Source organism: Pygoscelis adeliae, unplaced genomic scaffold, assembly GCF_000699105.1.
Source record: "Pygoscelis adeliae isolate BGI_AS28 unplaced genomic scaffold, ASM69910v1 Scaffold278, whole genome shotgun sequence".
In the NCBI taxonomy this organism is placed as follows: Eukaryota; Metazoa; Chordata; class Aves; order Sphenisciformes; family Spheniscidae; genus Pygoscelis; species Pygoscelis adeliae.
The window spans coordinates 912,965-929,565 of record NW_008825411.1 but is presented as its reverse complement, the minus strand read 5'-3'; the positions used below and the strand labels follow the sequence as shown (position 1 = coordinate 929,565).

At 41.2% G+C, this 16,601-nt stretch overlaps 1 protein-coding gene across 1 annotated transcript in view; it reads left to right on the top strand.

Annotated features, from left to right (window-relative positions):
* Positions 1–16,601, top strand: part of CNTN4 (contactin 4) — a 129,010-nt gene that overhangs the window by 9,666 nt on the left and 102,743 nt on the right. Inside the window, exon 3 of the mRNA XM_009330624.1 lies at positions 13,013–13,108. Coding sequence (XP_009328899.1) covers positions 13,013–13,108 — 96 coding nt within the window. The remainder of the gene's footprint in view (positions 1–13,012; positions 13,109–16,601) is intronic.

Sequence of the window (16,601 nt, the reverse complement as noted above, 5' to 3'; positions counted from 1 at the left end):
CTGTGGCTTTGTGCAGGATCTGATGCCATGCTATTTATCAGCAAAATTTCCTGTTCTCTCTCTCACTCCTGAATCCTTTGCAACTTGCCTGTATTACCAGCAAGGTAGTTCCCTTTGGTGGCCCATTTGGCTGCTTACCACTAGATTATTAGAGAATCAGTGCACATCATTTGACGTCTATTGAAGGCTAAAAGGGAGAATGAAAATAGTAGTATTCTGTAAATATTAATGTGTCCTTAGCAGTAGTATTAATCCTCTGACTGTGACTGTATTTACAGAATATTTTTCTGAGTATTTTTTCTTAAAGCCAAGGATAGGAACAGTTCAATAGCAGTGTAGATGATATTAGAGTTTCATTTTGGCATAGCTTCAGAATAGAGCCCAGCTACCTTCATTGAGTACAGTCTTATCTCTACAAATCAGACATCCAGTTGGCTTATTCTGTTGAGAGCTAGAAGGGTGCATAAATAAGAGAGGAGAATAAATTGCAAATTTAAATTATTATTTTGCCAATAAATGGAATAGCCTGGAAATGCAGATGCCAATATAAAGCAGTATCCTCGAGAGTGCAGTGACCCTTCAGGGAACTCGGTTATTCAGCGAGATTGGACCATACTTTCTTGAAAAGAGAAAATGGGATATGACCAACTGAAAACTCGTAAATTTAAAAGACATCTTTCTCTCTTGACTTACGGATAATAATTAGAGTTCATAAGGACAGTTCCTTCAAATGTAATATCTTGGAATTTTGATGAGCAATCCCATAGAGACTTCGTCTGCAATACAGTCATAAGCAGCCAAGGTAGAGGTACGCTGTGTCCCCATGCAGTAGGGCTTGCTCATCTTTTCACATACGCATCCGTGGTTGCCACTCATCTATCCTGAAGGAGTGAATTCTGGGCATCATTTCTGTAACAAGTCGCCTCTGCCTGCTCGCTCTCTCCATTACAGTCATTGGAGGTACGTCAGGTCTGTGAACCATTGCTGTCCAGGTGATACATGATGGGCCTCAAACCAGGTAAACATCTGTGGTTGCAACTAAGGCTTCTTTTGGTCCGGGTTCTTTCCCGTTACAAATCTTTCCAAACATCTTGCAAAAACTGATCCTAGAGTGGCACAGATGTCTGAAGAGCCATAAGCATATGTTTTCGTGACATATTGTAATCACTGTTTTTCTGGTCTTTTATGTCCAGTGGATAGAGAATAGGACAAGGAATCGAGATACTTGTTATTTTCTCAGTTATTAGGGTGCTTCTTGTAACATCTCCCCTTTTGGCTCTAAATCCCCTTGTCTGTCAAATGAGATAAAGCTATTTACCTATTTTGAAGAAATAATTATAATCCTTAGGTTGATCCTTACTAATTCTATCTCAATGCAAATCAGTATTGTCTTTAAATTTATAGAGAATAGCAGTTACAGGACCCCCTGGTCAAGCGCAGACTATACCCAAATGCCAGAGGTGGACTCTGTAAGCAAATTTCTGTTGATGGGATGTAAGGCCAATGCAGAACAATTTTATGCTAGTGGCTGCTTTTTCATTGTTTTATTTTTTCTTTCCTATTTTCCTTCTGGAAAGCAAAATCAGGGAGTCAGTGTTGGCATGCAAAGGATAGCAGAGCTTTAAATATGTTTGTCAAAACTTGTCCCATGTTAGTTTTCCTGTCTGCAACAAACGTAACTGCCATTTCATAATTCATTAGACGTGAGAGATGAACAGAATGAAAAAATACCTCCTCTTTAAGTGGTGCTGCCTAGCATAATAATGTGTGTTTCCATAGGAAACCTGAACTGCCAGATACCCTCTGAGGACCAGAATCTCTGTGGGGTCTTTTTCGTTTGTGTTTCTATCAAGTAAAGGGAAATTGTTCTTTGAAACTTCTAGCTCAGCGAGCTTGTGTCACATTATTTTACATTATTTGGGGTCTGAATTTGCATTCATTTAGCTGCACAAAGTAAGAAGGTGCAGCAGAGCATGCTCCGGTGGGGAATGCGCGGGGCATCTGCAATGTTAATGCTCGGCTATGAAGTGAGAGAGGACTGTGCAGCATCTCCTGCTGCCAATAGAAGTACTGCTTTCTGGCTATTGCAGAATCATCCATGCTGGAAGAAAGTGTGCGAATAACGCATTGTTTTGCTAGGAAAATATAAAAAAATTCTCAGAGTGAAGTAACTCCATTCAAGTCAACCCAAGGGGAAATATCCGCCCAGACTTTCCAGATTAAAGTAATAAAAAAAAATTTCTGAGTCCTCAGCATTTTGTCTCAAGCAGGAGAGTTACTTCAAAATGAACGTTTGAAGTATTTCCTATAAAAGGATAGTAAACAGGCAGCTTTTATGAAATGGAACATAAAGTCGAGGAGGATTTTTTTCTTTTTTTGGTAACATCATAGAAAGAGTGATTTGATTTGGGAAGAGAACAGTGGGTGCCTTGCAGATACTGCTAAGAGCCCCTGTTCCCCAGTAGGATGAGTGGCATGAAGGGAGACAAAGAAGGCACTAGGGCTGCCTTGTTGCCTGTTTTGAAGCAAGGATCAAATCCCAGCGAGGTGCTGAGGATATAGTGTGCCAGGAAGAGCCATCCCGGTGAGGACAAGCAGCTCGTGCTTGGTGTGACAGAGAAAGGAGAAAGTGGTCTGAGCAAAGCGCAAGGATCCGTGACTCCCGCAGCTGCATGTTGGCCAGCGGCATTGGTAACGCTCGAGGAAAAGCTGTTGCAGTCTTTGGGATGCAAGGTAAAAGCCTGAGGAGGAATTTTAGCTATGTGGGTAGACAAATCAGTCTGTCTTTGATAGATGGTGGTCAGAAAGACTTGGCAAGATTTAAACATAGTCTCAATATGAGAACCCAGATAGAGATGTCGAAATCCAAGGTGATACATAGGTCAGAGATGTGAGTGACCTTTCCTAACTCAAGCATGGCTGTTTGCAGCTTGCTGCTGGCTCAGATGGGAGGAGCTGTGAGCCTTTCTCCCTGGCAGGAGGCAGCGTGCCTCCTCTGAGAACATCTGGTTTGAGTTCAAACCTGCGACTCCTCCAGCTACGCATCTCTTCTCATCGCGTAGCTAAGTTGAGCCTTCAGAGCAAACCCCACTGTGAAAATCCTCCAGCTGGAGATACCCCCACGGCAAAGGCTCATCCGAGAACCTCTGCATCTTGTGAGAATGATAGCGGTTTCTGTGCAGGAAAGATGAGGGAAAGGAAAGGTCTAGAAGTCCAAACTGGACCCGGCCACTTGCTAAAGATGCACAGGCAGTACGTTGTTTAATGCCTGCAGTAATAAAGTCCAAGCAAAAATATTTTCCAAAGGAGAAGCAGGGTAGGGAAATGGCAAGATGTTTACCTCTCAAACCCTTTTTTTTCCCAGTGAAGTAGAAATCCCAGTGAAATTTCTGTTCTGAAGGTCAAATTAGAAAGCTTTCATCCCCAGACTTTTAAACTATTTCTGAAATCAGTGACTCTAAAAATTATTCATTAGAACACCAGCTCTTAAAGTTCTATTAAGCTCCATATCAAAGGGGGTTTTATTCCAAGCTGCATAGCCCGCTGTGTAGTCTTGACACAACAGCAAAGACATGGGCAGAAGAACTTAATCTTTGTGTATTTTTTAAAGGGATGACATAAAACCCTGCTTTTAAAAAGTCAGGCACAGGTTTTATAGAGAACAGTGTTTAGAGATATTAGAGCCATAAATATCAGGAGGCAAATCTTGTCAAGCGTTTTGAGAGCAAAAAGCTTTAATGCTTTTGTGGGTGCTAGTCATCAGTTAAAAGTGCTTTCAGCCTGCCTTCATATAGACAGGCTATGATTTCTTCAAACCAATGTCCTCTAAAATCTGAAATTGATTGAGATGCACTAGAATCTCATCTTCAAGACTATTTTATGGGCCAAATTAGCATAGTTTATAGTCTATAGCCAATGAAGTCATATTATTCCATGGGCAGCGATGCAAATGACTTTTGTCTCCATCTGGTTGTGTATTTTGGCCAGGATATGAAAGTATGCTCTGTTGTATGTGGAGAGTTATGCAAATGTGGTGAAAACAATTTGGAAGAGGGTATACAAGCTATCTCTTGGTAGGAGGTTCTTTATTCAGTCTGAACCAGGAGGACTTGGCCAAACTCTGGTCGCTTTTTTTTTTGTTCGACAAGGTGTCATTGCCAACCTATTCAGAATACCCTTGAGATAAGTCATATGGTCTTTAATAATAAAAATATCCCATTGACTTTGATTTGAGGACTGCATATGACCTTAAACATCTTTCTAAATCTTAAATTGCTGGGATCATCTTAAAATTATAGAAGGGGTATGAGAAGGCAAACCCCATTATGCTCTGTAAATCTCTTTAAGTCATGCTTGAAAATTGACTTTAATTTCTTGGCTGTATCTGTGTACGTAAATGGATTGTGGGTTTCACACGTATGAATGGGTAACTACCCCTTACCTATATCATTACTTTACTTCCTACCGTATGGGTGCTTCTAAGTTCATTTAATATATGTAGTAAAGGTCAATTCTTACCAAATTCATTTTTAACCATTCAGGTTTCTTGTATCCAAATTACAACCAAGCCTCAAGGTTGAAATGCCAAACCAAAGACCGCATGCAATTTATATGGGCTAAAAAACCCCTTTTTTAAAAATCCTGATCTAAGGATTTGTTGATGGATCTAACTGAAGTCTTAGTAACCTAATGGAAGACGTATTTTTAGTACAGTTACAATGATACTAAGGCTAGACTGCATAGTATCTAGTTATTGTTAATTCCCAGTAATTATACAGGTGCAATGATGCACACAGTCTGGCATGTGTGGGTAGCATCTACCCTTTTCCCTTCCCGTGCTCCTCCTGGACATGAGCTGGGTGGTATCAGCCTTCCCAGGAGGAGGCAGTTACAGCCCCTTGCCTGCCTCTGGAGTAGCTTTGTTTGGAGAGCGTGATGGGGGGGGCGGCAGTGGTTTCCTCCCCCTGGCTGGGCCTGACTGTGGATATTTTTATACATTTGCTACTAGTGCCGTATTAACTGTTCTCTCTTCATCGATTCCTGCCTCTGTTATGTCTGAGTTTTACTATATATGTTTTATATAGGTTGCGTTCTTGCTTGTGGTTCTCTGTGTTCCACCCAAACCCACTTTTGCTCAGTCCTGGGTTGGTGAGGAGGAGCTGCGGGTTGTGCTCACAGCTTGGAGGCATCTGCTTCTATCCTGCGGCTGCACCAGCGAGGCCTTTGCAGTTATCTTGGGTTGTATTCTCGGGGTCCTGTGTTACAATCCCTTGTTTTTCCTTCAAGCGCATACATCCTCTATCAAGGTTCATTGAATAGCTCGCTCTGTAGGGATAATGATCCATTTGAAGATATAGATAGACATACAGATACAGGTATTCGCTTTGGTAGCTACTTGCTATTAACAGCGACTCAGTAGAGGAATATCACTGACGTGCTATCAAATTCGTTTTACAAAAGTCTCTAGAGATAGACTTTAAGTAAAATATAGCAGCATAAAAGCTACTAACATTTTTTTTTCTCTAAGCCTGAATATTAGTCATGTTTTCTTTTGGAAATTAAAATTTAGTGATGTATAAAGAAGTGATTGATGTATGTATGTTTTTGTTAGAATACAGTAAAAAGAGAAATAGTTTCATATCAGTTAAACAAGAATAATAGATAAAATTAGCATTGACACTGCTTTTCTAATCATTAGGAAAAAAACCCTTGAATGTAATGACAAAGGGTTCACTAATGGTGTATGAGTTTTTGACAGTATGCCATTCAAGGCAGTGTATAGCAGTGCTTCCTTCTACATCATACAGTCACATAAATTGGCTTTCTAAAAGACATGCAGACACCTGTCACCATCAATTTGAATCATTTACTATTAATGTAATTTTCTATAATATTTTTGGTTTTGTTGAATAGTTCTAAAATAGCCCTCTTGCATAGAGAGTTCTCTTAATTTCAGAACCGGCATAATTACGGAATTTGGATTCTAAAAATATGCTTCGCAATTAAAAAAAAAATTGAAGAAAAAAAGCAAACCATGGAAACCCTCCTCCAGCAAACAAAGAAAGGCAAAACAGAGCTTAGCTCTCATAAAAAATAGGGATATCTCCGTCAAATCACCAATGACCTGAGACGTGCAGCCTCCTGAGGGAAGCCGCCTTGTTTCGGTCTCGTTTCCAGGGCATGCCGAGTTCAGCAGCTGAGTTAATTCCACGTTGCAGCTGAAAGGGAACCAAGTGGGCCTCGTGTACAAATGCTGTAACCGCTCTGCTTGGGCAGAGGTCTTAACAAAAGAACAATCAGTGGAGCTGTAAATGAGAATGGACATAAATACAAAAGGCAGAGGTCAAATATTACACTGCCCCTGCCAGTGGGAGCTTGTGGGAAAGTGAGCTGATCTGGTCTTGCTTGCTTGCTCGTACTTTGATGTCATCTGTGAAATATTTCTTTTAAAGAGCAAATTTTGATTTCCAGGACTTATCTAGTGGTCGCTTAGAAAAAGAATTACCAAATTTCATAAATACAGTACAAACCCAAATAGGTCCTAATAAAGGATAAAAGGCTACAGCTCTTTTGTTTTGCTTATAATTTAATCTTCTTTGCTATAAAAACTGATTTTTTTACGTAAAACTTGGGAAAATTTTTCATTACTCTAGCCAAAATTGGATAATTGTAACTGTGAAAAGCCATATGTTTTTGATTAAAATTTCCGTATGCCATTTACTGAGACAAACTACCCGGTCTTAAGGGGCTTTGGATTGTTCCAGATTGTTTAAGCTTTTATTAAACCACATTTGAGGTTTTGGAAGGAGGTCATTCAATGCAATACCCTACCCAAACTAAAAAGCTGCTGGCACCTTCTGGGCTTTTGAGCATTTTTGAGGAATAAGCATCTGTATCAGACTGGCATCACCGACCAGTACCTGCGTAAGCTGTGTCACTAAACGTTAAGACAGAGTTTCAATGGAGGCTATAGAAAAATCTAGTAATGCAAGAAAAGACATTCAAGTTCATATTAAAGGGTGGGTGTTAGTGTGCACATGCTAATAGTGTATTGCACTCTAGTGCATTTCAGCATCAGATGTCAAGTTTTTGTGCAAATATAAGCTAATTAAGTCTCTTTTGAGACACACAGTTTAAGTACTCATCCTTAGAGATGTGCAACTTCGACACAGAGAACTTAAATGACTTTCCTAAAGTCATGCAGTCGCTGTTACAGTGGTGTCAGTGGTATGAATCAGTGTATTTTTCACAGGTTAAATGCATACAGCTTTATACTCACATGGGTCTGTTAAGTCTGATTTAGAATTGATACTGTGGAGATGATGAAGTTTAAATGGCATCCTTACTCATTCATTAAATAAGGTCTGGTTATCATAATCATGATAACCTGTATGCATTCCCGTTAAACCTCCCTGTCATATTCTCCTCTTTTGCACTGAAAACATTACTAATTGCATCCTCATGTGATGCTGGAGTTACTGGAGCTTATACAATACTTTTCTATTTTCAGTGGAGTCACTGGTTTAGTATTGTGTGCTCCCAATAAGCTTTGGCAGGACATTGACCTCCAGAATTGGAAAGCATTAATATTTTCTTCCTCAGTGGTTTCTCTTAAGCAATTTTGACAATTGCTTTCTAAATAGAGAATGTCCAAGTTAAATAGGCCAAAAACTAATATACAAGTGTATTCTTTTCTTAACAGTCATACAAATATCTGATCTTGATTATTTGAAATCACACATTTGAAATAAAAGCCTGATCTGCGATTTATTCATTAGTGCAAGTGACCTAGGATTTCTTGTGCAGATGTATGCTGCTTTGATTAGTTAGGGTAAGTTTACATCCTTCTTGCATCTGCTATCCTTTTTGATCCTATGAATAGAAACAGTATTTTTTCATGGTCATGTACTGCCTAGTACCACAAATCCCTGAGTTGGCGACGTATTTTCACCAAAAGCACATGCGGGCATCCTGGCTCCGACAAGAAGCAGTTTCTATTCGTATAAGCAGTCCTCAATTCTGGTCATGTTTTGTTTGTTTCATGTATAAATATTTTTATTGAAATTAAAGGTCCTTTCTTTTTAGACCTTTTTTGATCTTTTTAGATCACTGTAATTGAAGCAATTCACACCCTAAAAAGTTTAATTAAGTCACGAAGATGCCTGCATGCTAAAACTTAATGAACTTCCAGGCATTGTTTTGCTTCATCTTGTTCTCTCTCTTCTATTTAGCAATGCTCATTGCACTATGTCTAACATTTAACTTAACTCCTTAAATGACCGTGTCTTTTACTTCTATTATAAGGTATTTAGTACCCCGTGGGGTACTTAAATTAATTAATCATCATGTGATTATTTTCAGATTTCTTACATACTATGTTGCCAGGTCCCAGGAGGCAAACCTTTGGCACTCTCAGGGTTGCTAGTGGGCATCAGGCCACCAGCCTATCACACTGGCTCCCAGACCTCCTCCTTCCCAGTATTTCATGCATCTGAAGGCTAGGTGAGGGCAGTGCCCTGTAACGTGGCTTCCTGTTTATCACGGTCCGTATTTTCCGCCAGTTTATCCCTAACTGAACCTGGCTGCTTAAGTGTGATGAAAGCATAGTTAGTGTTTGTACATGTTCTAGAGAGGTGGTCTTGACCTCCAGGCATCAAGGATGCTGAACCCACTGCTCTCTGTCGTAGTTTATTCCAGCAGCTGATCATCATCACTCATAGTAAGTATAATTTCTCATCTCCGTTTCCATGACTTCAGCTTCATACCACTGTTTTTTTTGACGTCCTCCGCTGGGTTAGCAAACACTTGAAGAGATGGCATTACCTCCTTGCGACAGTGCTTCTGCATATAAACCAGAAATGTGTCACTTCTGTTTGAGAAAGTAGTGACCTGTTCGAGGCTTTCACTGCCTCCCTCCCAAATCTGAAATTGTTCTCTTTTCTTTTAATCTACATCCCCAGCTGTTTTTCAAGAGCTTGGGGGGGGGAGAGGGGGCATTTTTGTTTGTTTGGGTTTTGTTGTTTTTTTGTTTTTGTTTTTGTTTTTTCAAAATATGGGCAAAAGTATTTGTGTCGGGAGTCAGTGATCTCATTGACAATGTACGCAGGAGAAATGGATGAACAGTAAAGTGTGGAAGAATATAATAAGAAGGAGTAGGAAACAAAAAAAAAAGATAAAGTATGACACAGTGAGAAAAACGTGTAGAGTTCAGTCCTGTAGCAGCACATGCTGAATAGCCATGCCGTGTTGGGGGGGGGGTCATCTGCTCGGGCACAGTGGCAGGTCCGGCAGCTGGACACCTGCAAACCTCAGATTTCCAAGGTCACCTAGGTCTGCTCAGGTGCAATTTCCAGTGGAAAGAGAGCTGGTATCAAGGGAAACATGGAGGTATGGTAGTCCTGCTTCAAACCTTCTTCCAAAACAGTAAGTGTGTCAAGAAATAATTGAGCTTGCTGGCTTAATAAGTCTTCTGGTGTTTTTGTGCATTTGGGTTTTTTTTATTGCCAAATAAGAACAAAAATCCTCATGTGTTGGCTGGGGCCTTTGGGCTTGGGGGCAAGGCAAAGTGGAACTTAATGCTCTCGTCAGGGGAGACACATACAGCCGAACCATTTACGCTGTAATTCAAAGTCATTCTGCAGTTGTGAGGTTTATTTTTTTCTTCTTCTTTTGCTGTCCCATTGATTTTTAATGTCAAAAGTATAGAGAATAATTTCTTACCTACTCTTCGGGGTAGAGGGGCACTAGACAGCTGTGTTTCCCTTGGAGGAAGATAACAAACATGGGGAAAGAAGTGTCAGAGCGCTACTTCTGCATTCAAGCTTCCTGCGAGGTGGTTTTCCGCAAGTGTGTTCAACTTCTGTTTAGCAAGTGGTCTTACCTCCATGTATGGGGACTTCAGCGGTACAAAATTTCAGTGCAATATTCTGCACCCATTTGAGCAGAAGTTGTAGGAAAGGTTTTTGTCCACTTTGCACAGCATGTGAAAGCAGAAGAGAATCTCTCGAATCCGCACGTCGCTAATCTGTATGCTTTGTAACTGTTCAACAACACTAATATTGTTCCTAATTTCTTGGGAAAGATTGCAAGGTGGTATTTAAATGAAGTTTCTTATTAATAAAATCTTAATGATATTACTGTTAATTCAAGTTACTCTTTAGGTATTGCAAAAATAAATTCAAAGTGTGGATTTCAGAACACACGAGCATAATCAGCCTCATCAGTTCGATGAGACATTAGCCTTTCTTATAATTATCTTAATCTTGTTAGTTTACTCAGAGGAAGATTTTAAGCACATGCATGACACTTTTCAGAATTGACAGTTGACTTTCAAACCTTGATAGTTTGCACTACTAACGATAGTGATGAATGCTCTGCTTTGTTTGCTGCCTCCAGTTGATTATGACTATTCTTCCATCATTTCCTAGTTGTTCATCCAAGCAGAGACATCTTTTCCAGGTAGCAATCCTTTTCTTGTCATAAATATATAGCTATCTGTTTTGTCAACAAATAAGGTTATTTCTTCCTTGCAAATAAAGTTAGAGGGCTAGATTTGCATTTAAACTATTGAGTCCTGCACTTTCTCTCCATACTATCGTCATCAGGAGGTGCTGGGTCACCAAGCAGGTGGCTGTTCCTTATGATTAGTAATGAAAGACCCTTCCCATTCCCTCCCCCGTGATTAACAGAAGAATTCCCTAGAGCACTGTGTAAGTAGGCTTAAACAGGCTGGCTCACAGCAGATGTAATTTTTCTCTCCTATGTTCCAAAGCAGACCTGCTTATGGCTTTTTTAGGATTCAGGCCTGAAGAGTGAGTTCTGTATAATCTCTAAAATATTTTGTGTGTGTATATGTATGTATATGCATATGACATAATGTATTAGTTCTGTCAACGTGGAGGAAGATATAAATAGCTAAATAGAGGTATGAAGGATCTTCCATTATATATAATTTGAGACTTACAGATACTTCTGCAATCTTTTTCTAGTGCGTCTCTGTGTGTGTGTGTATATACATGTATATAAAGCATCTGCTTTGGTGATTGGGACTTGTTTTGCTTTTACTTTACTTTTTCATTTATTGGAAATAATATTCATGTAAAAATGTTTCCTAATACCACATTTATTCCTCCAGGCATCATTTTGGTTTTAGGCTCTTATTCCTTATGCAACTGTCCTTGGTGAGGATGAGATCCAATCTTGCTCCTGTATGCAGTCAAAATATATTTAAATCTATGAGAGTGGCAGGTGGCCAGAGGACTGCAATAGTGGTTCCTGAAAAGTGCCATTCCACCTTTTTTATAGAACTTAGGACAGAAAAATTATATCTTTCTATTTTCATTGATAATGGGTTTTCCTCTGTTTTCCTTCTGTCTTTTTTCCTAGGCCAAAAAAAGACAGAGGGACAAAGAAAATCGCCCTGCTCAAAGTTATAGACTCAGACTATGACTTGAGGCTGGGAAACTCCATGCCTTATTGTCTCCCTGTACCTACACAGAGTCTGAACAAACAGCTCACACTGGTGAACCTGCTGTTAAATTGATACCCAGGTTAAATTTGGACCGGTTTTAAACTCAGATGTGGTTTTGAACCTCCTGTGTGAACCCATTTTGCCCAAAGGGTGTGATAATGCAATGGCCTCTGCACCTAATGCAGACGGCAGCACCGCCTGGGTTCAGTAGGCGTTGCTTCTGTCCATGGATTTGGGCAAAACAAAGATGGGAGGGTGGCAGGTTTGGACTAGTTTTGTTTTCACAAATAGTTCCCTGTAGTGCAGCAGGCTTTTTAAGTCCCCGCAATATTTATCCACTAAAATGCAAATGAAAGAATTGAAATACTATAGTAATAAGATCCCAGGAATGATGTAATGTACAGCGTAAGGGTATGGCAGAACTGTGCTGGAAATCTCACAGTGACTACTAGCACTATAACAAATTGTTACTCACTACTTCTGCTTTTGCCTGGACTTTGTCCTGAATTTGACTTTAGCAGGAGGGGTCCGTCAAGAAGGTTTCTAAAATGAAGCAGTGACTTCTTCTGATTTTATTTATTTAATTTTTTTTTTAAGTATGCATGCCAGTGCTTCCAGAAAACATTTGCAAGAGAGGATAAAAATCAAGGCTTAATTTTTCATCCTTATAACCTTATAATGATGTTCCTACTGTTCCTGCTGTTAAATATTTATCACCTGTGTGTCTTCTCTGGTTCCCAACTGCACTGACAACAGGTTTGTAATCACCAAACCACAGCTCAGCTACACTGAAAGCAAAAAAAAAAAGAAAATTGAAATGCAAGGGACTGTTATAGATAAAAGGCTACCAAAGTGATTCAGTGTATTAGTGCTCCCACGCAGCAGTCGCTGGTGCTGATCAATACCTGGTGCCACTGCTCAGCTCACAGAGAGTCACCTCATCATTTAATAGCAAGTTTCTTGAATTAAGTGTGCAAGGAGAGAAGAGAGGGAGTTGCATTTTTTCAGTGCATGGCCCCTGAAGGAGAGGAAAAAAGTAGAGGTGGAAGGAGGAATTTAATTTAAGCACTGTGTGGCTAACATACAGCTGTTACAAGAAACTTCCTTCTGGGAAAGGAAGGGTTTCTACACATGGGTTGCAAGGGCACCAGTAGCAAGTCTCCAAAAGGGAAACAGACTGAGTTATAACATAATTGATTGTTTAAGGCAGTAATTCTTCATAAACTCATAAAACAAAACTCTATCAGCATTACAGGTTGCTGGAGTTTTCTCTAGGTGTGTCTTCCTCCCTGGGTAAACCAGCACCTTTTCCCCCTTACCAGCCTTGCAGCCTGTTGGAGACATTTACTGATCCTTTTGCTGCTTCTGATGCACATCAGCCTCCTGCTGCCCCTCATTCCACCCAGGTCCCACCAACCCACCTTCCAAGCTGATGTTCGCTTTGTTTTGATGTCATGCAGCAAAGTCCTAACGAACCTTCTGTCCTCCTCATGAGGAAAAACTGTTAAACTCCCTTTAATTGAGTTCTTTCTCTCTTGGCAGATCTTGAGAACTTCAAAACCAGAACGAGAAGCACAGTGTCTGTCCGCCAGGGCCAGGGCATGGTGCTGCTGTGTGGACCACCACCACATTCTGGAGGTAAAGCGGTTTCCTTCTCTTGCTTTCAGCAGTCAGTGGCAATTTGCAAGGTTTTCATTCTCAGGGTATGTTTCAGAAAGTTTCAAATGGCACACCTTAAAGGAGAGGGCTATGGCGGTGCCAGCCTGACTGAACGGGTCATGCTGGGTGGTCCTATTGACTGAACACACTGGGAGATCTCCAGTTGGGTGTAAATGCAGAGAAAGAGACTAATTTTACTGCATACAAGTGTGCACTTAGGAGATGAACTGATGGAAACTAAAGCAATGTGTGCATATATAGAAGACATGGCCAAGATCTTGTGCAACTTTTAGAAGCCTTTCTGTGTATGGCCTGGGTGTGTCTTCTGCAAAAAGGTTGAAGATTGCTGACAGAGCCACTCTTGTGCATCATCTTTTCATTATTATTTGTTTTTTTCAAACACTCATTGTCACTATTTTTGTCTCCTGGGTACTCGGGTTCCATTAGCAATTGTCCAGGTTTCATATGGTGATTTATTTCTGGAATGGCAATACATATTTTTCCTACTGTTTTTATGGGAGGGAGAGGCAAGGGAGAGCGTTGTAGGAGACGAGGAAATAATGTGCCAGCAAGTTACGTAGGGGTGCTGAAAACACCACTGTATTCTCTGCTGGTGTTCACACCTACACCTGGTTTTCTGGAAACCATAATCTGAAGGTCCAGACAGAATGGTGACGAAACTGTGCTACCGCAAGTCCCTGAAGGTTTGCCACTGTGTGCACTATTGTTTTTGTCTGGTGATACATTTAAATCCATTATTATTACAGAGACAGGTACTAACTGTAACGCAGGGCTTGTTGAGTGTCCAGAAATACAGACTGTGCAGAAAAGGGCATAACCTGTCTTGACAGTCACTGGTATCTCTGATGCCTCAGAAGGAGGCAGATTTCTGACTTTCATGGAGAAATGGAAAAGCTGTAGTAGCAGACAGGCAAAAAAAAATTAACCTTTGGTGTCAGGGTGGTCTTATCGACATGTACTCTGTAGAGCGTGCTATAGTTGTATTATAAAATGATTGATCCCCTCTTAAAATCTTACTATTTTGTCATTTTTGCACCTGTCACGTCTTACACTCGCTGTTTAGAGCAGGGGCAATGACATGTATGTCCCCGTGTGGTTATGGAAATTGGCACCCGTGGATCTGTCCCACCCCACGCCTGGCCGCAGCAGAGCTGTGCAGCTATCTTTGCATTGCGTTGCCCCCGTTCCTTGGTCGCTGACCCAGGCGGCACCTCGGGTCTCATGCTGTGCTTGAGCAGATCGTATCTGGGGAATATGCTGCAGATACCTGACCGGCTCATCAAGCATCGCCTGGGGTTCAACGAGGGGTATAGGTTTCAGATCTAGCCAAGCTGGGCTGGATCAGCCCTGAATCCTTCAGGCATTTGTGTCACGCTCTTCTGTATTCCCTGGGCATTTCCCATAGCCCCATTGCTAACCTACGTTATCCTGAGTAGTGGAGAGTCAATGCACAGTGCACCCACCCAGTGGAGGGAGAGTTGGGAGGGAAAGGAGGTCAGCTCTCGTTGACATGAAGGATATTTACAGCCTTTTACTCTAGATTGTCTGAAGAGTTTAAGTACAGCGAAAGGACTGTATTATATTCACGTAGCTTCTGAATTTTAAAACCGAAGTGTTTGGTGTTCTCTGGATTCTCAGTCTATTTCTTCATGTTATGAAGTAGTTAACGAGGAGATGAAAGGGAAGACTACAATAGCTGCTGTCTGTGTCTGCCCTGCAATGATCTCTTCTGGCAGCATGTGGTACCTGCCAAAGGCCCTTCTCTGAGAAGAGCTAGCATCACTGACTTCGGTGTTCGTGTGAGGAGGTTTACAAGCAATTTGTAATAACGGCACTACGAAAGCCAGTGTTTTCTCAATGGCAAAGGCAAAATTTGATAGGGAAAAAAACAGATTGAAAGCAGAGTTTACAAATAACCAATTATAATAAATAATGTAACAAGTACTTTGGTGCAGTTTGCTTCAAAGAGGATGGTATAAATGTTTAGAAAATACAAAACAATTATTTCAATTTAGCAGAAATTTGTTTTAAATGTGCCAGTCCTGCATTTGTTGGCTGACTTCCTTGAACACGTGTTGCACTGTTACATTTATATAAAAAAAAAACATTAGAAAGGGAGTCAGTCAGTCATCTCTTCTTGCCGGACGCCATTTCAGTCATGGCCTGTGTGTGCCCAACAAGCGCCGTGTGTCGTGCCTCTAACCACCACGATCAACAACTGGCTGTTGCAGCTGGCTTTTTCATCAGGGGGTTGTTCGATATGTCGCGAACAAGCGGTCATCTTTTATGGATCTGTGTCCCTTTTAAAGAAATCTGCAATCCTGCTTTGAAATCTGTCTGTCCCCATCAGCAGGATGAAAATTGCCTGGTGAGCTGTTTGCCATTAGGCTGCTTTTATTGCTCAGATAGGAGACGACAAGTGCTTACAGAGCTGCTTCTGCTTGCGTCTGACCAGCTGGAGGGCAGACCAACAGGAAACCTTGCTTTTACATACTGTGAGGAAGGAAATATATGGCAAAAGTACCTACCCACTTAATTTATTCAGCTAGGGCCTCTCTCACCTTTTGGCTTCAGATGCCATTTTTCCTTTTAGTTCAGAGGTTATCATGAGAGTTTCAGTATCTCACATTTCTGATGTTCATTACTTGAAGGTGATACTTGCACCTGTGATATCAAATCTACAAAATTACTCGTTATCACAGCGTCTAACTTCTATGAGAGTGGCTCCTATAGTGTTAACTACACCCCAAAATTACCTGCCCTCTGGTCTGCATGGATGGAGCTTGTCCCTCAGCCCCTTCAGGTGGGTCTCATTGCCACATCTGGTAAGAAAGCTGCCAAAGCTAGATATTAAAAACCACTGAAGACGCATCGTGGATCAGCCACAAACTCATTTGCAGTCTGCAGTGCTATGGGTGAAGCATAATTTTTAGCTTCATTTCCATAGCAAAAAAAAAAAAGGTGAGATTTGGGACAGAAATGTTTCATGATCCTTAAACCCCATTCATCCCAGTGCCTTGGATGTGAGGCTGAAGAGCAGTGCTCGCCCTCATCCTATCCCAAACTAATTGTGCTGCACAAGAGTGGATAGTGTCAACGGGCCAAGTTCAGGAAAGCCTGGGGTGGCTGGGTACTGAGCTGCACTGCTCTGAACAGCTGAGGCGTGAGTTTTTATGCCTTTTTCCAGTTAAAAAAACTAACCCCACCCGCACAGCCTGCTCCTGCTGGCACCAGTGGCCATGCAGTGCTGCCTCCCTTTTCTCCCCAGGCGAGTAGGCTGCCGTCTCCTAGAGGGATACAGGGAGTGCGCGGACAACGCAGAGATGAGGCAGGAATCATGCACATTTGTCTTTGTCTCCTTAGCAAAGCTTTGCTCTGCGGTTACTGAGAGTTTTCTGTTTTGCCATAAGAAGTCTTTGCAGCATGAACACCTTGCATGGAGATGCAGCGG